At 52.0% G+C, this 23,106-nt stretch overlaps 2 protein-coding genes across 6 annotated transcripts in view; one reads left to right on the top strand and one right to left on the bottom strand.

Moving 5' to 3' along the window:
- Positions 1-1,275: 1,275 nt before the first annotated feature.
- Positions 1,276-7,584, top strand: LOC122383449 (methylcrotonoyl-CoA carboxylase beta chain, mitochondrial-like). 5 transcript variants are annotated; one of them, XM_043369885.1, is made up of 10 exons: positions 1,276-1,362; positions 2,920-3,075; positions 3,374-3,479; positions 3,839-3,986; positions 4,292-4,532; positions 4,739-4,917; positions 5,268-5,463; positions 5,574-5,790; positions 6,113-6,269; positions 6,671-7,584. In XM_043369885.1, exons 2-10 carry the CDS (start codon positions 2,935-2,937, stop codon positions 6,987-6,989), a joined length of 1,704 nt encoding a protein of 567 aa, XP_043225820.1. In that variant the 5' UTR covers positions 1,276-1,362; positions 2,920-2,934; the 3' UTR covers positions 6,990-7,584. The 5 variants fall into 5 exon arrangements, with proteins under 5 accessions (XP_043225820.1, XP_043225822.1, XP_043225819.1 ...); XM_043369887.1 differs by lacking the exon at positions 1,276-1,362 and adding an exon at positions 1,371-1,420; XM_043369884.1 differs by lacking the exon at positions 1,276-1,362 and adding an exon at positions 1,394-1,441.
- A 455-nt stretch (positions 7,585-8,039) lies between these two features.
- The window catches only part of LOC122383448 (homeobox protein ceh-19-like), a 30,713-nt gene continuing 15,646 nt past the window's right edge, over positions 8,040-23,106 (bottom strand). Inside the window, exons 2-4 of the mRNA XM_043369882.1 lie at positions 19,530-19,687; positions 8,999-9,135; positions 8,040-8,674 (exon numbers count right to left, since the gene is read on the bottom strand). Coding sequence (XP_043225817.1) covers positions 8,287-8,674; positions 8,999-9,135; positions 19,530-19,687 — 683 coding nt within the window. The 3' untranslated portion in view covers positions 8,040-8,286. The remainder of the gene's footprint in view (positions 8,675-8,998; positions 9,136-19,529; positions 19,688-23,106) is intronic.

Raw genomic sequence — 23,106 nt, 5'->3', positions numbered from 1 at the left:
ATAGGGGTTTTGCCAGTTATGGTTCCTACTGCTACACAACTATGTTGACCCAATACTAGAAAGTTATTTTGCCAGTAAAAGGCAAGAAAATTGAAAGTCAATTTATAAAATTGCTTATTTATGATAACGAGAAAATAATAAAGAAGTTTTGATTGAATATTTATTAAAATATCCAACCGCGAAACTATATTCTGGTAGGTTTAGTAGAAATTAGTCCGTGCAACCTTGTATTTAGGGCCTTGATGTGTTTTTTCTTGATAAATCACTTATAATACAGCTAACCGTTCATAAAACTATCGATAACAATTGACTGAAACCCGAAATATAGAATACATTCTGATAAAACAAATTCAAATATGGCGGCCGTTGCGCCAGGCTCCGCCCCCGACTCCGCCCCTTCGTGTGACGTCATCTGTGCACTTGGACACACAGGGAGATAGGGGACGACATGGGCCTGCATCGCCCGACGCTGCGCGCGCTGCAGCGCGCTGGGAGCTGAGGCGTACCCCTGACGTCACTCGAATGACGTTGCGTGCGATCCGTTAGCTTATGATGAATCGCGTTTGGAACAGAGGTCCTAAAGAACCAAGTACAGAGAGAACAGAAGTTTGAGTGCGAATGCTGCTAGCGTGCTGATGGTGCAGACGCTTGGGTGCTAGAGCTTTGCGATGACGTCATAGCGTAGCGTCAGAGGGAAGTTTGTTGATATTGCCATGGAAACCCAACGCGCCGACGCGCGCAGCGCACTGCAGCGCTCCGCCGTGAAACAGGGCCCTGGTGTCAATGATTGCATCTGACGTCTGACTCCGCCAGGGTCCAGTTTTTCCTTTCGGTTTGTAAGCATCCGTATTCCGTGTATCGGGAATGCCCGAAAGATGAAGTACCCACCAATACGGCAGACCAGCACCACAATCATTCTAAGCTACGTTGTGACTGTCGGCCTGTCGAAGCATTGCTGTGAGTGTAACGTGATTAAACAGATCACAAGCCTGAAGTATGTCTTACCAGTTACCAGTTTGAGATAACAGAAGCTGGGGGCTATAAGACTTGTGGGACCCATCGAAGTTGCTTTACTTTACGGTACTACAGGTCAGTTGGTGGCGTGCATAGATAGTTCACCCGACGTGGAAGGGGGACAAGCAACCAAGATTCCTTTACTACCATGAAGCAACTTTACTGAAATGGCAGCCAAAAAGATAGTAAAATTTGGAAGCAGTATAATCACACAATCATGGCGCAATAGATCCTCATTTATTTATGTTCCTTAGGCCCTATGATTGTGCTCAAGGGAGCTGATTCTGGCGACGCCTATCGCTGATTTGTCGAAATAGGATCAACAACACTTTAGCTAGCGGCGCGCCGGTGAGTCTGAACAGGGCTACATTGACATGGCAAAGGAGGACGTACGTCGTGGCGTAACGTAATAAACGTATTTAGCAGGGTAGGGGTGAAGGTTACGGAATCAAATGCTTATATCAATATCGACGAAAATAAGATTTGTGATAACCTAGTTTCATTGATTTGTTTGATAATTGATGTGTGGACTTTATTCAACGAGTTTTGCTTTGTACCTAGGTACAGTCCACGGCATAAGTAATGTGCGGTTTCAGTGCTGGGTATGTTCTGCTTCTGAAGCTTGGGAATGATTAGCCAGACCAAGCCAGACCACAATGAAACTTTGAATGTAGCTAACCTGTATCGTTACCCTTGCAGCCGCAACTTAATCTATTGACGTCTTTTTTCGATCACTCTGCATTAAAAAATCGCAAGTCAAAGCCATCCGTTGAGATTGGTAAAACTGCACATTACTTTAGCGGTGGGCTGTACCTTGAGCTTAATATGCAGCATTGTATTTTTTAATTGTTTTTTTTTCAACTTGTTCTGCTTTGGAGATGATTCAATCACATTTTGGGCAGTGTTTGTTTATCCACTACCACTATAATAGTTAAGAGAATGAATCTAATGCATGGTACATACTTACCTATGCTTGTAACATGCAGAATTTTGAAAGGTGACTTGGCCTCAACACCCAAGGATTGGGTCTTATTGATCTCCATGCAGTGTCCTGAATCCTGATTCTATTCAGTTGTTGAAGTGAGTGGTGGATTTTGAATGTGTGCGGTCAGTCAGCAGTGGCGGTGGAACACCTTCAATTAAGGGGGGCACTGCCAACTTTTGGTCCCATTCTCTCCTTGCAATGCCCATAGGGCAGGGGCTAATGTTAAAATGCCAAAATCAAAGGAGGCACGGTGCCCCAGTGCCCCCTAGTTCCGCCGCCTATGTCAATCAGCATTGTTTGTCCAGTTGCTTGGAAGGTGCTTCTCAGTATTAACTGAACTTGGTCTGCGTACCCATTTTATGCAAACCCGATAAAACCAGGACGCACGGTTATGTCCTGGAGGATCACGTACAGGCGACAGTCTAGCTCGGCCTTGACTGTAGGTATGCCGGAATAACATCATCCGACCGTGTCTTATCGCTCGTTTGGAACATCTCCTATGGTGTTGTGCTCTTGGTGATGAGAGCACAGGCTCTAGTTGCTCCCGAGGGTAATCTGTGAGATTCAGGTCTCCTGTTAATCCGTCCATTCCAGCATTCGCCCTAATTATGAAAAAAGTGCCGACTTCCTGCATCATATACGATCGGAAGAAAGAGGTGCTCTAATAATGCTCACGAGCTCAACCTAATGCTCTAATAATGATCTACCTAATGCTCTTAAAGCACGTAAGAGTATGGATTTAGCCAGCCAAAGCATGGACTTACCTTCCGTCGATAAAAGTCGATTTCGGCGTGTCTTATTTCGCCTATAATTCCAACCAGATCTATGAGGACCCAGCGGACTCCGACTCTGCTCGTGTATTAAGCATTTTATTGAGTTAATATTTTACGTCTATTATAAACCAGTTTGTTTGTCTGTAGGCTTAATTGAAGACCATGGCGTTGCTTTTGCGGGGGCTGCGATGGAGGTTCGGGAAGACGTCTGGCCACCAGGCAGCTGGATTGCTCCGAAGCTACCACCTAGATGGGGCGCCCATTATCGGCACTGAGCCCAACAGGAACAGCCAACAGTTTCAGGTGAGCAAATGGGTAAATTTTCTCATCACTTGGCTACACGTTCGCATAGAAAAATGGTGTTGGGGAGTCGGGACATCGCTAGCAGTATGAAGGATTCTGTAGGGCCACTTGTTTACACCGCGCTTTGTTTTGGTGCCCTTCTCTATCATTTCCCGTTATTCACGCTGTATTTCCCTGTCCTGTTGCGACCATCCTCTGCATTCACGCCGTGTGCCCTGCCTGTCTATTGGTCAGGACAAGTCTGGGCAGCGTCCGGAGAGGACAGGACCTTGTATTCACGCTGTTCTGCTGTCTGCAGGAGAACCATCAGCGCATGTCCGCGCTGGTCTCGGAGCTCTCCGGGCACGTGGAGCGAATCTTGGCCGGTGGCGGCGAGAAGGCCGTTCAGAGACACACCTCAAAAGGTCAGTGTGCACATCTGAGAGGCCGCACGTTATGGCTGCCTCTGCTGCACTGTTGATTATCAGATTAATAAATCGATCTGAAACATCTTCCATTGAATCGATTAAAAAGGCATAGGTATCATTGCAATAGTTTCGAACTAGTATGATTAAAACGGGAGCAAGTCGGTTGCGGCTTCGAGAATCGTGTGTAAAAAATCCAACACTGAATATTTTTGCGTCCGTCAGGTAAGCTGCGTTGTCGTGGGCGGGTGTGTGATTGTAACTGAGTCTGCGGCTGACTAGGTCAATGTCTCCAGGTAAGCTGCTGGTCCGGGAGGGTGTCACTGTGAGACTGTGACTGACTGCGACTGTCTGCCCAGGTAAGCTGCTGGTGCGGGAGCGGATCCAGCGTCTGCTCGACCCCGGCTCGCCGTTCCTGGAGTTGTCCCAGCTGGCCGGCCACCGGCTGTACGGCGCAGAGGAGGTGCCCGCGGCCGGCATCATCACCGGCATCGGACGCATCAGCGGGTCAGTCGGTGCGCCCTGGGGCCGGCGCCGAACACACGGCTGGCCTCCCACGTCTTGCACTCATAATCGCACCAGCGCGGCGTCACCCTGTGTGGCAGTACCACCTGTTCTTTGGAGTTGCCACCGTCACTTCGATTCCCCTCCAATTAATACCGCTGCACGGCCACGGGCTGTCGTTCTCTCGCTGTCCTTATTTTCTTGTGCATATGGAGAAGCTGTCATCCCTCTGAATTCCGTTCGGCGGCCCCCAGGCCCGGTTTCTACCCCGGCGCTGACACTGACTGTCGTTCCCCCTCCGCCCACAGCGTCGAGTGCATGGTGGTGGCCAACGACGCCACGGTCAAGGGCGGCTCCTACTACCCGATGACGGTGAAGAAGCACCTGCGCGCCCAGGAGGTGGCGCTGGAGAACCACCTGCCCTGCGTCTACCTGGTGGACTCGGGCGGCGCCAACCTGCCGCGACAGGCGGACGTGTTTCCCGACCGCGACCACTTCGGCCGCATCTTCTACAACCAGGCCAACCTGTCGGCGCGCAACATACCGCAGGTGAGACGACCGGTAGATGTTACTGCCGTTAGCGGTCCGCTCGGGGGGCTTGTGACAGGCCGGCCTATTTTACTGTTCGCATTCGTGTCCTCTCCTAGTTATTCCCACTCGTCCCCGTCCCCCTTCTCGGTTTGTCGGTCTTCTGCCCCTTCCCATTTAATCGTCCTCTGTCCCTCCCCGTCTGACCGCCCCTCCCCCTCGCTCAGATAGCGGTGGTGATGGGCAGCTGCACGGCCGGCGGCGCCTACATCCCGGCCATGGCCGACGAGTCGGTCATCGTCCGGCGACAGGGCACCATCTTCCTGGCCGGCCCGCCGCTGGTACAGGCCGCAACAGGGGAGAAGATCTCCGCGGAGGACCTGGGCGGCGCCGACCTGCACTGCAGGTGAGAGAGCCGCGGATCAGCGGCTCAGCTGGGCAGATAGCAGACCCCGGAACACAGTGGGGAAAGGGCCGGTTGTTGGCGATACCAGGGTACTACCAACATGCTAACTATATAGTAATGCCGGCACAGAAACATGCCGCCAAACCGCGAACAAACCTAGTACAAACACGATATGACAGGCTCACTGAATAAGATGAACTGATCGCCAGCACTTCAGCAAAATGTAGAAGTGGTCGTCGTATTCTGTATTAAAATGTTAAACAGCTGTATGGATAATTGAAATTTGTGTTTTAAGAGATGTGGTGCCCTGAATTCCCATTACCAATATTTTGCGTTATCCCCACCCGCAGCAAGTCCGGCGTGACGGACCATTACGCTGTGGACGACCTGCACGCGCTGCACCTGGTGCGCCGCTCGGTGCGGAACCTGAACCGGCAGAAGACGCCGCCGGTCACCCTGCTGGAGCCGGAGGAGCCGCGCCTGCCCGCCTCCGACCTCTACGGCATCGTCGGCGACAACCTCATGAAAACCTTTGACGTGCGAGAGGTGAGCTGCGTCGCTATATTAAATGTATACCTACCCACGGCTCCTTCAGGCGATTGCGCTTCGTGTATACACATCATGCAGCACGTCTGACGGTTTGCGTCTCCTCTCAGGTGATTGCTCGCGTGGTGGACGGCTCCCAGTTTGACGAGTTCAAGGCGCGCTACGGCGAGACGCTGGTGTGCGGCTTCGCCCGACTCTACGGCTACCCGGTCGGCATCGTGGGCAACAACGGCGTGCTCTTCTCCGAGTCGGCGCTCAAGGGCACCCACTTCATCGAGCTCTGCTGCCAGCGCAAGATCCCGCTCATCTTCCTGCAGAACATCACAGGTACGAGGCCGATCGGGATGGAGTGAGGTGTGGTCTCCAGCCAGCTAACACTACGATACTTATCACCAGGGTGGTACCCACACTTGACAACTGTCGCAGATACGTCACCCATGACAGGCCGACCGGCAGTGTGGTAGGCTCCTTTTGCTGATATTTTATGACAGGAAGTGAGGAGTCAAATCTGGGCCGGCCGGCAGCAGTTGAATGTGTTCTTGCTATGTCCAGCTATACCTAGCTACTTCCTCGTCTAAGTGTACTGCTTCCCGTAGCTGGGCTCTCAGCTCCGCCTCGCGTCTCACCCCGCGATCCGTCCGTCTGGCAGGGTTCATGGTGGGCAAGGACGCCGAGGCCGGCGGAATCGCCAAGAATGGCGCCAAGATGGTGACTGCCGTGGCGTGCGCCCAGGTGCCCAAACTGACACTGATCATAGGCGGCTCGTACGGCGCCGGCAATTACGGCATGTGCGGCCGCGCCTACAGGTGAGCTATTGTCAAGGGTGAATGGAGCTGTAATTCTCTTGTGTGGGCTGGTACAGTCATATTATGCTCAAACCGCAAAAAAAAACTTATAACTTTCATCGTCATTGGTCGTTGATAATTTCTGCCAGGCTGCAGATGACTCGGGTCAATTTTAACTCCAGGACTAGCTCCTATATGTACGCTTCCTGTACGTAACTAACATTTAAACTACTGCGTCCCCACCGTGTTGCCACCTCGCCAATTCTCGTCCGGGGAAGTGATGTCCCATCTCCAGTCTCCACAGTAATGTCACCCAGCACTCAGCAGGTTTGCTCGCCTACGAAGCTCAACTCTCTCCCGGTTCCCAAGCAGCTCGCTCCCTTACGAGACTGACCCTCCCCCTCCCCCTCATCCTCCGGCAGCCCGCGGTTCCTGTACATGTGGCCGAACGCACGCATCTCGGTGATGGGCGGCGAGCAGGCGGCCGGTGTGCTGGCGCAGATCACCCGCGACCAGCGGGCGCGCGAGGGAAAACCCTGGACGCCCGACGAGGAGGCCGCTCTCAAGGCGCCCATCGTCGAGCGGTTCGAGGCCGAGGGCTCGCCTTACTACAGTTCGGCGCGCCTCTGGGACGACGGCGTCATCGACCCGGTCGACACGCGCCGCGTGCTCGGCCTGTCGCTGTCAGCGGCGCTCAACGCGCCCATCCCTGACGCCAAGTTCGGCGTGTTCAGGATGTGAGAGTCCAGCGGCCCAGAGCGCCCTCGGGTCTTCATAGACTGCTCAGTGAGGCCAGCAGTGGAGACGGAGCGAAGACAGACCTATAGTTGAACAGAGGGACGGAGACACGGGTGCAGTCAGCGTGAAGACGGAACGGAGACGGGTCTGCTGGCTGTTCTCAGACCGGTCTTCGTAGACGGGCCCTCCGTCGGACCGTCCCAGACCAGCCGCCTCGTCCCAGCAGCGGAGTTGGAGCCGCTGCACTGCACGGAGCGGACCAGCGATGACGGTCAGTCCCGCCCCCTCCCCGCCCCGGCCAGGCGCCGGCCGCCTGCCGTCCGGCGCAGATAACTCGTGCAATACCGCGTGTTTTGTATGTCCGTTTGTGTAGAGGTGCTCGGTGGTCGGTCGATGATGGTTGTGCCTCGGTATCGGTGTCTTTTTATAGTGAGTCGTCGCGGAGACGCTGTGATGGTGACAAGTCTTTGTTAGTGATGTGTGACCGCCACGGTACCGCTCTTAAGGCACACCGGCGCCAAATAATGAAAACGATCATTGAACGTCTTCTACATAGTGTCTGCCAGCATTCAGATGAATATACGAGTCTATAGTTTGCGCCACTTCATTTATTTACACTTCCAAAACTAATCATTTGTAAAGTAATTAATTTCTCTTGGATCTCCTTTGCATCAGTAAAGAATGTGAAGTTAGGCCCTAATGTCTGAAACGGTTCACTCCATGACACTCGATTCTGGCCATTCACTTTAATTGCCTTGTGTTTGCCTTGAACCAGGCTGCTTCTTTGTATCGTAGGCCGTAGCTCCACTTGCAAGTCATAAAGACTCGCATTTTCCCACTCCACCATTTCAAACTACCTTTATGCGTACAGCACCCAGCAAAAATTTCGTCTCGGGGTAGATATAATTATTGTATGTACTCTTATTGTTGAGTGGCTACTCTCCTCAGACCTGTTGGCAACAAGTAGACGACACAATCAGAAGTCAGTGCGTTTCTGTTTTACAGTTCATTGCTTTGGCTTTCGGCTGACAATGGAAGTATGTTATTCCTGCCAGGCCCAGTAGGCGACTCACTTCATTTCTATACCTACGATTAGCTGCTTTTTGTACACTTTCTAGACGTGCTCGACATTTCGTTCATCGGTTTCGCCACGCACGGCACAAGTATCGCGCGCAGGCGGCTCCGACGGCAGACTCGGTCCAAGTGTCGACCGGCGTTAAGGCTGACTTTTCAGCGCTCCAGTCTCAGGCTACCAACTGACCAATTGGTACAGGCTACCTCGGGCCACGCTGCCCGGCTACTACAACATATCGGCATCGACCACGTCAATTTCGTCCTGCGAGCCGTCGTCCGGCTGGTCTATTGCAGCGTCATCTATTGCGGACACCGCAGCGCCACCTATGTGGCCGGCGGTGGCGCCATCTATCATATTGCGCAAGGACAGCAGCGGCGGGGAGGCTCGCGCGGCGGGCGGTGAGTGGGGGTTTGGCTGGGAGTAGAGTCGGGTGAGGCCGCGGCGGAGCGCCTCCTCCAGCGCTGAGCTGGTCGGCGGGGTCAGCCGGGCCGCGGGGGCGGAGAGCGGTAGCGGTGGCGGCAGCAGGCGGCCGGCGGCGGCCGAGTAGATGGACGGCAGCAGACCTCCGGCCGGCGGCGGCGGCACCGGCGGGTGCAGCCCCTGGGACACCAGCCTGACGACACACGGACAGTCACACATCATAAACATATCTCTCCATCGGTTTCAACAACGTCATTTGATGGAAGCGAGTAGCGACGATGTCTCCCTTTGCAAAAGAAGTCACTAGTCTGTTGGTGTATCCTCAGCTGCAACACTCCGTTAGAGTAGACAGCCGTCAGCCACTGCGTGCTGAGGTCACCAGAGCCGGTCGGCGGTGTGTGTGTATGTGTGTAGTGAGTGCTGAGGTCACAGGTCGGCGGAGTGTATGTGCCGCGGCTGAAGTCACTCACTATAGGCGGTCGGCGGGGTGTACCTACCTTGCACTGAGGTCACTCACCAGAGCCGGTCGGCGGGGTGCACCGGCCGCGGCGCGTACAGCCCCAGGTGCGCGTAGTACTGCTGGGCCAACATCTCTAGTTCGTTGGTGTGCTTTCGCTTCCACTTGGTGCGGCGGTTTTGGAACCATATCTTTATCTGAAAAAATGCGAGGTTTATCAGTATAGGAATTATTCCGCGATGCATAACGTGCCCGCCGAACAATGCGAACAGCGCACGCTCAGATGCGGTCCCGGCGAATATGAGGCTGCACCAGAACGGCTGATATTAAACCAGTAAAACGCCTTTTGGGCGAAGGACGAGCGAGCGAGATAGTGAGCCCTGCACGTGCGGAAAGGCGAGAGGGTACTTCCAACGGGCTTGTGCAAAGCACCCTTCTAACCGGTCGCTAGCGGTGTGCCAAATTTGAGCGCGATCGGCCCAGCCGTTCCTGAGATCTGAAAGCGGCATTCTGCACGTGCGCACGTGCAAACGGGGTCCAAACTGACTTTTGCACGGCACCCTACTAACTGGTCCCCAACCGTGTACCAAATTTGAGCGCAATCGGCCCAGCCGTTCTCGAGATCTGGGAGCGCCCCCTGCACGTGCGCACGTGCAGTAGCACCCTAACCGCAACACATGGGAATGCATTGCCTGGTGGGTGCCTACCTGTATGCCAAGTTCCAGCGAAATCGCCCCAGTAATTACCGAGTTATTGAAATGGGAACAAATTTGGCACCTCTTCTTTTTGCATATTGCACGTGCAGTTGGGGTCACTCACATAGATGAAGAGTATCCGACCTTTGGTAGAAGGGATGCAGCTACCCTACAAAAATTACCGCAAGACAATCGCCCAAGCGGCTGCTGAGATATGGGCCTCTCAAAATCACTACTTTTGCAAAACAGCTTGAACACCCTTGACTTTTGACGTGGCACGTGCCACGACGGTCACTGAGATGTATCAAAAGTAGTCAATTACGGGGTAGAAGGGATGGGGCTACCCAGCAAAAAAGACCTCAGGCCAATCGGTTCAGCGGTTGCTGAGATATAAGCGTCTCAAAAGCGTTACAGGCCGGGCCGGGCCTGGCCGGGCCGGGCCGCTCATACTGAGATTTTCCCGTTATATTGGAAAGACTCGCTTCGCTCGCTGCGCTCGCTCGCTCGTAATGATCATGCACCCATACCCACGGCTTTCTGTGGAGGACTCTGCCACTCGTGTGTCTCACAGCTCACACGGCTGACGCTGACGTTACCTGGCGTGACCTCGGCGCGCTCAGCTGCAGGGGTGGATTTATTTGTTTTTTATTGGGGTTGCACAACCCTGAAAGGGCGCCCAAAGCGGTTCAGAGGGGCGCAATAGTCCGGAAGTGGGCGCCACCAGGTACGGTCGTAAACTTGGCGTTGGGGGGGGGGGGGGGGGCGAATTGGCAAAGGGGCCCCTGTGGACCCTCGCTGGGGGACGGTGTGTTAGCTTAACCCGCGTACCGCGGAGGGGGGGTGAATATCCACCCCCTCCCCCTGAAGTTTTTCGTAAGTAGCGGAAAACTTCTGAAACCAGTACGAGACCCTTATATAAGCCTGGCGTAAGATCATTTAAGGCCAGTATTGAGATTGACCCTCACATTTCACAAACCGGGTGAGACCTCGCAGAGCAGTATGGGTCATTGAACTCCAACGTCAACGTGGGTCTTACGAGACCTGCCTGAGCCATCAGAGGCCAGTGCGGGCCCGGGGTCATCAAAGGCCAGTGCGGGGTCGTCAAAGGCCAGTTCGGAACCTCTGAGGTGGTGTGAGCCCTTGAGGCCAGCGTTGGTCCTTGAGAGGTCAATGTGGGACCCCTTGACTGGTATGGGCCCTAAGAGACATGTGTGGTGCCAATGCGACCCAAAATAGACACAACTAACGACATGGGGCTCTCAGAGACTAGCAGCGGCCCTTAAAAACCTGCACGGGCCAAACAGATCGACAGGGGCCCTCCGAGATCGGCAGAGAATAAGAAGATAGCGTGAGGCGCCTATGATGGGCAGGCTCGGGCTCTCAAAGACCTAAATGGAACTATCAGAGACCAGGGACCCTTGGCAGCAGACATGGGCCCTCAGAAACCGATGTGACACCGATATGGTAATAGATGTTAATGCCGGCCCGCTGCGACGAGATAACGGCCCTCAAATTCCAAAATTCCGACATGGGGACCAACAGAGACTGACAGGGAACCTTGGAGGACGGTATGAAACGCCAAAAGTTCTTCCTTGGACCCCAGAGACTAAAGATGGGACTCTCAGAGTCTGGTGCGGGGCCCTCTGAGGCCTGTTTTGGGCCACCAGGGTCCGGTTCGGTGCATCAGATGCCGGTTATGGCCCTCAAAAGCCGGTTTGGGACCCTGAGTGGCCACTGGCCAGTACTGGCTCTCCAAAACCAGTTGGTCATCACAGGCCAGCCCAATATGATCCCTTACAGGCCAGTGTGGAGCTCTCGGAGGTCAATGTGGGCCCTCAGAGCCCAGTGCGAGGCACCCAAAGTTCAATCTTGAGCCCCCAGCGACCGGAGTGGGTTCATCAGAGGCTAGTGTGGGTCCCTCAGAGGAGCCCGATTCGGGGCCCTCAGAGGTCGGTGTAGGGACCTCAAAGGCCAGTATTGGCCCTCAAAGGCCTGTATGGGGTCCCCAGGCTCAGAGGCCGATGTGGGCCCTCAGGGACCAGACTAACCTGGCACCCCAGAGACCATAATAGGGTCATCAGTGGCGGTGTAGAGACCCCATAGACCGGCTGGGGCCCATTGAGGCCAGTTTGGGGCCCTCAGAGTCCAGTGTGGGGCCTGTTATAAGCGACAGTAGGGCTCCCGCTTGCATTGTGTCTCGAACAAGACTGGTCCACGTTCCAACCGCGCCCGCTGACCCCAGCCGTCGGCCTATGCGCCGGCGGGCAAGTCATCGCAGAGGCGGCTCCAGGGAGACAGTCGAGGAGCACACTACCACAGGGCCCCTAAAGACCGTCATGGGTCCTCAGAGGCCGGCATAGAGCCTTCAGAAGCCAGTACGGGGCCCTCAGAGGCACCCAAGGGACAAGGGCCAGCCTAGGGTGTCAGTGACAGAAATGGGGTTATCAGCAGCCGGTGTGAGACATTTAGAGGCCGGTTTGGGACCCTCAGAGGCCAGTTTGGACCCTAAGAAGCCAGTTTAGAGCCCTCTGGGCTCTGAGACCAGTACAGGGCCTTCAAAGGTCAGTTTGGAACCATTAGAGGCCGACGTGGGTCTTCAAAGGCCAGTGTGATTTCTACAGGCTAACGTGGAGCCCTCAGAGGTCAGTATGGGCCCCTAAAAGACCGGACAGAGCGTCCTCAAAAGCCAGGATGGGCCCTCAAAGGCCAATGTTGGTCCTAAGAGACCGGCATCGGGCCTTCAGAAGCCAGTACGGGCCCTCAGAAGTGCCCAAGGGTTAGTCTCTGTCCGCCAGAGGCAGAAATTCGGCCATCCGAAGCCACGGTGTTGGGCCCTAGGAGGCCAGTTTGGGCCGTCAGAGACCAGTTTGGACCCTCAAAAGACCAGCGTGGGTCCGTACCGGCAGTGTGAGGCCCTCAGAGACCAGTACAGAGCCTTCAAAGGGCAGTTTGGAACCATCAGAGGCCGACGTGGGCCCTCACATGCCGGTGTGGTATCTTACAGGCCAGCGTGGAGCCCTCAGAGGTCAGTGTGGGGCCCTAAAAGACCAGCATGGGTCGGTGTTGGACCCCAGAGGTCAGCATAGGAACCTCAGAGGCCGATGTGGACCCTTAGAGACCGGTATCGGGCCTTCAGAAGTCAGTACGGGCCCTCGGGGAAACCCAAAGGCCAGTCTTGGGCCCCCAGAAAAAGAAATGAGGCCATTAGAGGCGTGGACCCCCAGAGACCAGTTTGGGAGCCCTCGAAACCAGTAGGTACAGTGTGTCTAAAAAGAATGTACCGTCGCCACTACGTGGCGCTGGTGTCGCGAGCCGGTAGTTGGCTGAATCCGCACCAGACCACACATTCCCAGGCGCTAGGTGACAGCTGCGCAGTGGCCGGTAGTAGCGTAAGCCCGAACCTTCGTGACACGACCCGGGGGGGGGGGAGGGAGGGGAGCGGGCGGGGCAGCGCGTGTAGGGAGGGGTGCTCCAGCAAGCTGGCAGTTGTCGCGGCCAAAGATCAAGGGGTCACACACCAAGCGAACGGACGCTGGTGTGGGTTCGTGGGGATCATGAACTTGTGTGTGGTAGGTGCGTCTTGCGATGCACGGGTGATACGCCAGGTCTAAGCCAAAGGATTCAGGGGAGAGCTGAAGAAAACACCTGGTCAGCTACGGCGAATAATAGTGCTGAAAAATGGAAAGTATGGGTCAATGCAAGCCTTCATGACTATAAACAACTTTCTGAGGACGCAAAGGCCAGCATTGAATAACGATATCCGGATCGAAATTAGCAATGATTTATAATTAAATGCCGAACTAATAGCGCTGCAAAACCCTCCTAGTAAATTGTCAAGTTGGATTATACCCACTTGAATTAAGCTATCCTAAATAAAATTGTTAATTAACTTTCTAACACTGACGTTCTTTATCATACGATAAGTATGGGGTTAACGAAGATTCAGCATCTTCCGCGTTCAAACAATCACCTGTAAGGCTAGAACATTAATGGCCAGGTAAAAACATGGTCGGGATTTGTTTAACCGGATTATAAGTCGATTTTTTTAGTCGGGATTTGATAAGTCGGATTTTTTTACGCCAACCGCATTTTTAAGTCAAGTCAGGTCACTGATCTATGACGTCATAAATGAGCAATCCTAAAATGAACTGTGTGAAACTGTCCTGAACTGTCCTCAACATTTTAGGACTGTGTGCACACTCCTAAAATGTTCCAACTTCGCAACACCCTCAGTGCAGAGCTTTCATAGGGAGATGAAACTTACAGGATCTTATAGTATGATCGAGAGTCTCACAACTTGTATAAATGTATATCTCGGATTTACTGAAGGGTCGCCTGAGATCAGGTCAGTCTCTCAGCATTAAAAGTCAGGGGAATATGGAAATTGCTAGTTTGGTCCGGAAATGATATACAACTATCTCAAATTCTCAAGCACACGGAATCGTGATTTCATGCGCTCCTTGCAAGGTCTGATGCTTTAATTTTGCTTTGTTGATCTTGCGTGACGTCATTTATCACGTAACCAAGGGTATCAGTTTTTCGTCAATAACTCCCGATCAGCTAAAGCTACCGAGTCGATAAAGCCACTAATGGACATGAAAAGACCTGCCGAATCGATTGATATGCAATATGAACTCCTTTGACCAGCTTCGTGACCTGACGGGCTGTGACCTGACCTTGACCCGAGGTTAACACTTAACTCTCGCCCGTATTGATGTTTTTCCAGTCGCAAACGTATAAGGGGGGGGGGGGTCCGTTGGACCCTCCCTTGCCGTTTCGCCCCTGATCGAGCTAGAGCTTCGCGGAAAAAACGAGCGTGTTGGCCGTGACGAGAGAAAGTCGATGATACCCAATTTTAAGGTCCTAGGTCATCGGTTGACTTTCCAGGTCAGGTCAATGACCCAAAAGTCGGGAAAATCGGGCCTGTTAGAAAGTCGTAAAGCGTGGCTGCTATGGGGTTTTCGGGGTGCTGATCACGAATATCATGTTAGTTTTGATCACAGATGATGTCTTCATGCATTTAGGCCAGGTCGGGTCAGGTCAGGTCAGGTCAACCAGTAAGGAAGGGTATTCGTAGTAGGTGACAACCGCCTCTGACAGCTTCGCAACATGTTACGAGGGCACCAAAACTACTTCGTAAATGTTCATATGGCTGCTAAATTCGAATTCAGCTCCTAAAACTGGCCTAGAAACATGTAAAACTCGAAAAAGTGAACCGAGGTCATCAAAGGTCAATGACCTGATCTGACTTTCCGGTGACCTTGACACCCACCCTAATGCATGGAAGCAACATCATATCCCATGTTTGAACGCTTAAAACCACGAAAAGACTGCAAACGCGCCGCTAATGCGAGCCGACATACGCCGAATCGCGATTCCGGCCAAACATGGTCTCGAAAAGTAGGTCGCAGGTCAAAGGTCATTAAGGTCAGGGTCATGACAATTTCAGGGTGGGTGTAAAATTGATTAACACGAGGGTAACGAAAGTTTCGTCGCGATCGGCCGCTTTTTACGCGAGTTATTCGCGAAAAACCGAGGGAGGGGGTCCGTTCGACCCCCCCTCTATACGGGCGAGGGTTAAGTTGATCTCACCCGAAGAAAAAGTATACCATTCGACACGCCTGAGCTAGACAAACACGATGCTCCTAAAATCGCGGATCTGCGATCATTTTTAGCGAAGTTATTTACCGAAAACCGAACCTGTGCCTTGGGCCACTTGACCTGACCTCCGAAGTCATCGGCTGACCCTGGTCCTTAAATCGGAGACCAATCGCTGCATTTCGTAACGACGCACACGATCGTTTCTTTCGTGAGGCTCTAGCTCAATTAGGGGCGAATCGGCGAAGGGGGTTGTTTCCTCACTTCCAACCCCCAACGTCCCCTCGGTATTCAGAAAACCTGAAGGTCCGGTGAGGGTTAAAACGTTTCTCCTGAACGAGGAAGAAATGTTAAAGTCAAAGCTCTATAGAGGTCTTGTAAAAGTGGCCATAATAATAAATTCGTTAGAAATAAGATGCTTTTTAAACGACTTCCTCATATAAAATCGGGTGCTGGGACCAATCTTATAAACGCTTTAGAATGGACAGGGCGTCACTGGCTAAAGTTTGGGTGCAGAAAACGGCTATTACCTAAATGCAAAATGGTTTTCATGCATTTCAGTCAATTGTATATTGTCGGTCCCAGTGGCCGAGCTAAAAAAAAAAAAAAAAATCGGTAGTGTTTTGCATCTTTTACGCCCTAAGAAATTACACCATCTATCGAAGTGGGCGGGCTTATTTGAATGGGAGGGCGCATTATGCACGAATCGAGTGCTTTCGTTTATTTTGGACTGTATTTTACCACATGCCGAGATATCCCTTTAGTATTAGCACGTGATTTTGGGAAAAGCTTTCGGACCGGCTGTGGCTAATGTTTAAGGTATTTGGGAAACGATTTCGGACCGTGGTCATTTTTGATTTTCCCAGACAAAGTTTTACTGAATATTCTGAGCGGAAGAACCAAATCCAAAGAAGATATTTACGGATTGTGTGTTCACTAACAGCAACAGCAGAAGTGAGCAAAATTAAGTGAAGGCGTTTTCACTTACTTTTGCTGTCAACGTAATTCAACTAAACAAGGGTAGGTATCGTTTCAATGCCAATGTATTTATTGCTGCATAACATGGTCAGAGTACCTACCTACTCATTATTACAACAAAATGCACGCAAAAAACGAACACTTTAAATGCGCGAAGCATCTTAACGAGCCACATTGAAACATTTGGATATTGTTCCAGCTGGGATCTAAGACGCGTTTGATTCAGCGTTTCACCCAATTTTCAGTTTTTCTCACAGTTTCCTCACTCCTGTTGGGCTCCATATCTTTATAGTTTATTCTAACCTCTGGCGCTTCACCATCTTCATCCTCAGCCTTTTCAAACCTTAAATAAGGTAAAAGTAGGGAATTTCATCTTTCATACTCAACGGCCAGCGCCGCCCAATAATGAAAAACACAAAAAATAATCGCGGTGACTATAAATATGAACATAGTATTAATAGAATATTAACACCATATTAAGAATATAATATATAATACCAAATGAATATGATATTAACTGTTGCGCCGGTCCGGCATGTGGTAAATCTCTTCCCAACCTTGGGCTGTGAAAATGCAGTTTTATTCACCTCGGTTTTTGGCTACGGACCTCGTGCCTACCGGCACTCGGTCCTCCGCACAAAAACCTCGGTGAATAAAACGCATTTTCCCAGCCCCGGTCGGGAATATATATTACCACATCCACTGCTGGTATCACTATTAATATTATCTAATGCCGTGAATACGACAGCATTCCATTTATAAGATTGGGCCAATGGAGTCGCGCCCCGCGAGCTCGGTTTTCCGCTGGGCCGCTACAGGCCAGGAAGTCGGGCTTCGCCTGAGGGCAGGACAAAGGTCAGCGAGGGAGCGCAGGGTCAGCCAGGTATCGCCAAGTGCCGAGCGGATGCCGCTCCCTCCCCTCTCTTCCCCTCTTCTCCCCTCCCCACCTCGGTATAGATGGGGAGGGACCGAACTGCCAATGACATGAGAGCGGTCAATGCCGCTCGCGCGGCAGCGACCCTGGCGGCCGGGTGCCGCAACTGGGATTCAGCCAAGTTACCGATTCGCCTCCTGTGGGAGAGCCAAACCAGGGGACATACTTTTTAGATATACTGTACAGGGCCCTCAAAGGCCAGTTTGGGGCCCTCAGAGGTCGATGCGGGCTCTTAGTGACCGGCACCCAAAGGTCAGTCCTGAAACCCAGAGACAGAAATGAGGCCATCAAGAGATCAGTGTGGGGCCCTCAAAGGACGGTTGGGGGACTCCTGATGCCGCTTTAGGGCCTGGAGGACCCTGAGAGGTCGATGTGGGCCCTCATCGGTCGATGTGGGTCCTCATCGGCCAGGGTTGGCCCTTGAAGGCCACTGAAGCGCCCTCAGAAGTCAGGATACTCAAAGACCGGCATGGGGGCTGTTACATAATACCTGGTGTTGGTTTCTTGAGCCTCGTGACAATCGGGTAAGAGCCAGGGCCCCTACGCCCTTCGGGGCCCATCGGTTGTTTAAGGGAGCAAATTATAGGATGGCCCCTGATTTGTCTTTGGGGGGCCATGGCCCTGATGCCCCCCTGCGACCTCCACTGGGCACCACCCCCACCGCCCACTGAGCGGTGAGCGGCGCATTTTTGCAAGTCCGACAGCTCTATACAGTATACGGCCTTGTGACAGCTCAAGCTCTTGAGAGGAGGGTAGTACCTACATTAGAGGGGGCGGCGATGGCATTTGCACTTGAGGCGGCAGCGCCTACACTTAGAGGGGGCGGCACCTACATTTCATGGGCAGCACCCTAACTTGAGGGGCGGCACCCACGCATGGGGGTGGGGGTGGGGGCGGCATCTATCTACATGTGAGGGAAAGGCACCTTCATTTCAAGGGGTGGCACCTACACTTAGGGGGTGGCACCTACATTTGAGGGGGCTGCACTGCAACTAGGCCTTAGGGGGCGGCAACCTAGGGGTGCCATCTACATTCGAAGGGACGGCACCTACATTTTATGGGATGACCGATGACACCTATGCATAAGTGGCCGGGGCCAACATTTGAGGGGGCGGCGCGGCACCTTCATTCGAGGGGGCGGCACCTGCATTCGAGGAGGGCCGGCACCTACATTCGAGGGGGCAGCACTAACATTTGAGGGGGCGGCACCTGCATTCAAGGAGGGCCGGCACCTACATTCGAGGGGGCGGCACTAACATTTGAGGGGGCGGCACCTACATTCGAAGAGGGCCGGCATCTACATTCGAGGGGGCGGCACTAACATTTGGGGGGGCGGCACCTACATTCGAGGAGGGCCGGCATCTACATTCGAGGGGGCGGCACTAACATTTGAGGGGGCGGCACCTACATTCGAAGGGCGGCATTTAGGTACATTTGAGGGGGCGGCACCAACATTCGAGGAGGGCCGGCATCTACATTCGAGGGGGCGGCACTAACATTCAAGGGGGCGGCACTAACATTTGAGGGGGCGGCACCTGCATTCGAGGAGGGCCGGCACCTACATTCGAGGGGGCGGCACTAACATTTGAGAGGGCGGCACCTACATTCGAGGAGACAGCGCCTACATTCGAGGGGCGACATTTACATTTGAGGGGGCGGCACCTACATTTGAGGGGGCGACACCAGCATTCGAGGGGGCGGCACCTACATTCGAGGGGGCGGCACTTACATTCGAGGAGGGCCGGCATCTACATCCGAGGGAGGGGTGGCACTAACATTTGAGGGGGCGGCCCGCGGCACTTACATTTGAGGGGGCGGCACCTACATTCGAGGGGTGGCATTTAGGTACATTTGCGGGGCTGCACCAACATTCGAGGGGATGGCGCCTACATTTAATGGGCGGCGCCTACATTCAAGGGGGCGGCACCTACATTCGAGGGGGCGGCACTTACATTTGAGGGGGCGGCACTACATTCGAGGGGGCGGCACTTACATTCGAGGGGCGGTACTTACATTCGAGGGGGCGGCACCTACATTCGAGGGGGCGGCACCTACATTTGAGGTCTGAGGAGGCGGCAACTACACTAGATAGTTGAGGGGTGACTATTGCCTACAATTACATGATGGGTAGGGCTTTTTTGAAAGATGGTGCCAAGTCAACGGGTGGCATAGAGTTTTGGGATGGCTCAGGGTTATGGGGGCGGCACCATTCGAGTCGCCCGCCGATTTATTTCAGTTGTAAAGTTGGGGTTGCACAAACCGATGTTGGGGTTGCACAATTCAAAGTTGGGGTTGCACGTGCAACCCCAACTTAATATAAAAATCCACCCCTGCTCAGCTGGTCGACATTGTGTGAGGGAATTTCCGTTTTCCCAGCGACACTCACCTGAGTCTCGGTCAGACTGAGCTGCTTGGAGAGCTGCGTCCGCTTACTGACGCTCAGGTATTTGTTTTTCTCAAACTCGGTCTCCAGGGATTTGATCTGGGACGCCGTGAACGCCGTCCGGGGCCGCTTCTTCCGCTCGTCCGCTGAACAGCCGTCATCTGCAGACAGGGTTATTCCAGGGCCAATCAGCACAACGGATTCACACGCTTATCAGGACGTATCCATCGCCTTCCTTGATCGCCCGCGCCGTCCCTCGTGTTCCAGGGCCACCGCCGTAAAGGCTACAATTCCAGGATCTCTGCAGAATTTTAAATCCCTATTCCGATTCCGCCATGCCTGGGATCCCCATATAGTACAACCTCGGGACCTTTTAGCCCCCAATCGAGTCACAGCTGAAAAAATGAGCGTGTGCGCCAGTAGGTACGAGACGCAGCGACTGGTTTGTACCCAATTTCAATGTCTCGGGTCTGCCACATATCTCTGAGGTCAGGTCAAAGACTCAAAGGTAGAGGTGCTGGTTTTGGGGATAACTTGTCAAGATCAACTTATAAGGCAATGGGGAAAAGTGCAAATGTCTTCTGTTTTTAACAAAGACGTCAGAGCCACAAGATATTTACCCAAACGTGGCCAATCTATCCATATGCAATGGATAGGGACCAGGGTGCACTTGCTGATGGCCGGTGCTCACTTGAAAGGTCATATTAGATCATGAAAGGTCACCAGCAGTTTTTTGACGAGATCTGTGCATGGAATCAATGTAGATCGATGAAACCACGTGAAACATGTTTAGGTCATCAATACGGATCGATTGATACGCAATATGACCTTTTCCGGTCAGGTCATCAGCCTGACCTGAGGTCAAAATTTGAAGTTGACCTTTTCAGGTCAAATTATTGTTCATTCGATGCTTCTCGAAGAAAGAAACATTAGGTATGGTAGCAAAATAAAAGTCATTTAATTGTTTATGTCAAATAGAGTTGCAAAATTTCCCTACCGCACTACCGGCATGCCGGTAATTTTTCACTACCGCAGGTTTTTTCGTGGTATCTGGCATGTTTTGCCGGTAGCATGCCGGTATCTTTTTATTTTGCACAAAAAAATATCAGCATATGATTCAAACTTTGAACAGTAAGAGGTGCTGGGTGGGGCGGTTACTGAAATTGCCAAAACCAAGGCATCTCATGTAGGGGAAAGCCAGAATCAAGAATGCAGGTTTTTTTAGTATGCCGGTAATTTGGCGGTTTTTTTTGCTTGGGGCGTGGTAGCATGCCGGTATCCCAGAAAATTTTTTGTGGGGCGGGGCGGTGCCGGTAGCAGCCCATTGGGAAAACTTTGCAACTCTAATGTCAAAGTCATTGCAAAAATTGTTGGAAAAATTGTTTCAGCAGCATCCTCTACATATTTTGGTGTTTATTTTGTATTGTATTGTATTGTATTGTATTGTATTGTATTAACATCTTGCAATCATCCATGAATGATGAACGCATGGCTATTATGATTCGTGTGTTAAAAACGATCGATGGGAACTGGGAACAGACATTCCTGCACACAACTACATACAATCCGATGCCTATTCACCGCCGTTTTGTCATCTGTGGGCTATAAACTGTTGACCTGAGGTCACATCTGAGGACATGCTAGCGAAAGAGCTTTGAAAGAGCTATCTACTGTGCTTCTGTGACCCTCTATCTCCTGTGGTTCATCAGTTAGGCATACCTACGCCGATTTGTGAAAATGGTCAAAATGACAAAAATTAGGTATGTGATAATTTATCTTTTAGGTAGTGTCCTGCATTGACCACGGCGTTAGCCTGACCAAAAACGACCTTTACAATTCCTGTACATCTAATGCCGAAATATTTCTTGCTGGGCATCACCTCAATGATTGTAACATTGTTTTGTAACTGCTTTTCCCCGATTGTCCCATATTAGGCATGAGGAATCTCATCACACACTCAGAGAAATATTTACCCTAAAAATATGGGTATTTCACGAGTACCAAATCGGTACTATATTTACGGGTCCTTTAACGCCGAGAAAACGTTTATATCTACTCAGTCCGTGTTGGACTACCTAAACTGATTGTATCACATGACCTGCTTTATTGTATACATACCAGCTATTCTTAGCTATCTTTACCTAAAAAATCCGGGTTTTTCACGAGTACCAAATCGGTACTAGTTTTACGGGTTATCCTACCTCCAGAAAACGAGTATCAATACCCTTCATTGTTTCGCATGAACTATTATTACGTACAGATACCAGTGATTCTAGGGTATTACTAGCCACAAAATCCGGGTATTTTTGGAGTACCAAATCGGTACTACATTTACGGGTTATCCTACGCCGAGAAAACAGGTAGCTCAACCTTTTTGCGTCAAAATACCGAATTTATTTGTGTCACATGACCTTCTCACACGCATACGTACCGAATTTGTTTGTGTCACATAACCTGCTCACACGTATACGTACCAGTGATTCTTTGGTATTGTTACCTTTAAAGCCTTAAACTTATCCGAAAGTTATAAGGTACTTTAACACCATGCTTTATTTGTGCTACACTTGTCGCAGTTTGCTATAAATAGAACAAAACAATGATATGTAAAACGGAGTTCGCTTTTTTATTGGGTTCCAACGAGATGGACAGAACCGGATGAAGATCATCGATTTAATTAGGAAACATGTCATGACAAACAAATAATCAGATTTTTCGCACGATGTGGACGCAGTCCCTTCCCACCTACGGCTGTCGTCAGCTGGCGGTCAACCGACCGGTGAGCATTGCCCCGTCCCGTAATGCAAGGTCTATACTCCCATTCGTACCTGTAACACCGCGTACGACACTCCACTTTTATGGCGCAATGCGCGATATCCGACGGCCCTGGCAGTTAGCTTGTTCGGTCGTCGATCTCCATATTTGTCGGCCGGTTCAGGTTGTCCTGACGCTGGCCGACACTCAGCGTTGCAGTCAGCCAGGATCTGGCCTGGCCTCTGGATCCCAGTGCTGTTCCTTGACCACGTTTCTTGACATCCCAGCCCGGTGCTGTTTCTTGTTGATTTGAAGGCTTGGTGCCCTTGCACAACACGATCCACCACCACACTCGCCCGGGAAAGAAAGTCACGTAGCTCACTTCCACAATAAACCGCGTGAAACGCGAACAGCTCTCGCCGTGCGGCTCCCAGCCTCTACACACACCCACCACGCCGGCAACGGCGGTTCAAACTGGCTCATACTGAAAGCGTGCGCGCCAAACACAAAACGCGGAACGATGATTGGTGGAGAGGAACACCCTTCTGCGCATGCGCGACCTAGGCCACGCCCCCTGTTAAAATTACTCACAAAAGGTAGATCTACCTTTAAAAAATAAGGAGTCAGAAAACCACATTTAAGTACTTATACACCCTTACGAGTTGATGCATGTTTTACAGGTACCTGTTTTTCAATAACAAGTAGTAGAAAAAACATGCTGGTAGAGTAGCCCTACACCACCGATTCTGGTTTGTTAGGTAGATGTACCCGCTCTTCTGGGTAATGGTACCCGAATCTGCATGGTACTGTAAACCCATATCAGGTACAT

The sequence above is a fragment of the Amphibalanus amphitrite genome, unplaced genomic scaffold (genome assembly GCF_019059575.1).
Source record: "Amphibalanus amphitrite isolate SeventyFive unplaced genomic scaffold, NRLGWU_Aamphi_draft 000164F_arrow, whole genome shotgun sequence".
Taxonomy (NCBI): Eukaryota; Metazoa; Arthropoda; class Thecostraca; order Balanomorpha; family Balanidae; genus Amphibalanus; species Amphibalanus amphitrite.
Note: the sequence above shows the minus strand (reverse complement) of the source record. Positions and strands in the feature narration are given on the sequence as shown.

Excerpts from the sequence above, each read along its gene's own strand:
- LOC122383449 (XM_043369885.1), top strand. The coding sequence starts at position 2,935 with ATGGCGTTGCTTTTGCGGGGGCTGCGATGGAGGTTCGGGAAGACGTCT. Across the intron at positions 5,464-5,573 it reads AAACCTTTGACGTGCGAGAG|GTGATTGCTCGCGTGGTGGA; the intron begins GTGAGCTGCGTC and ends GTCTCCTCTCAG. Across the intron at positions 6,270-6,670 it reads ATGTGCGGCCGCGCCTACAG|CCCGCGGTTCCTGTACATGT; the intron begins GTGAGCTATTGT and ends ATCCTCCGGCAG.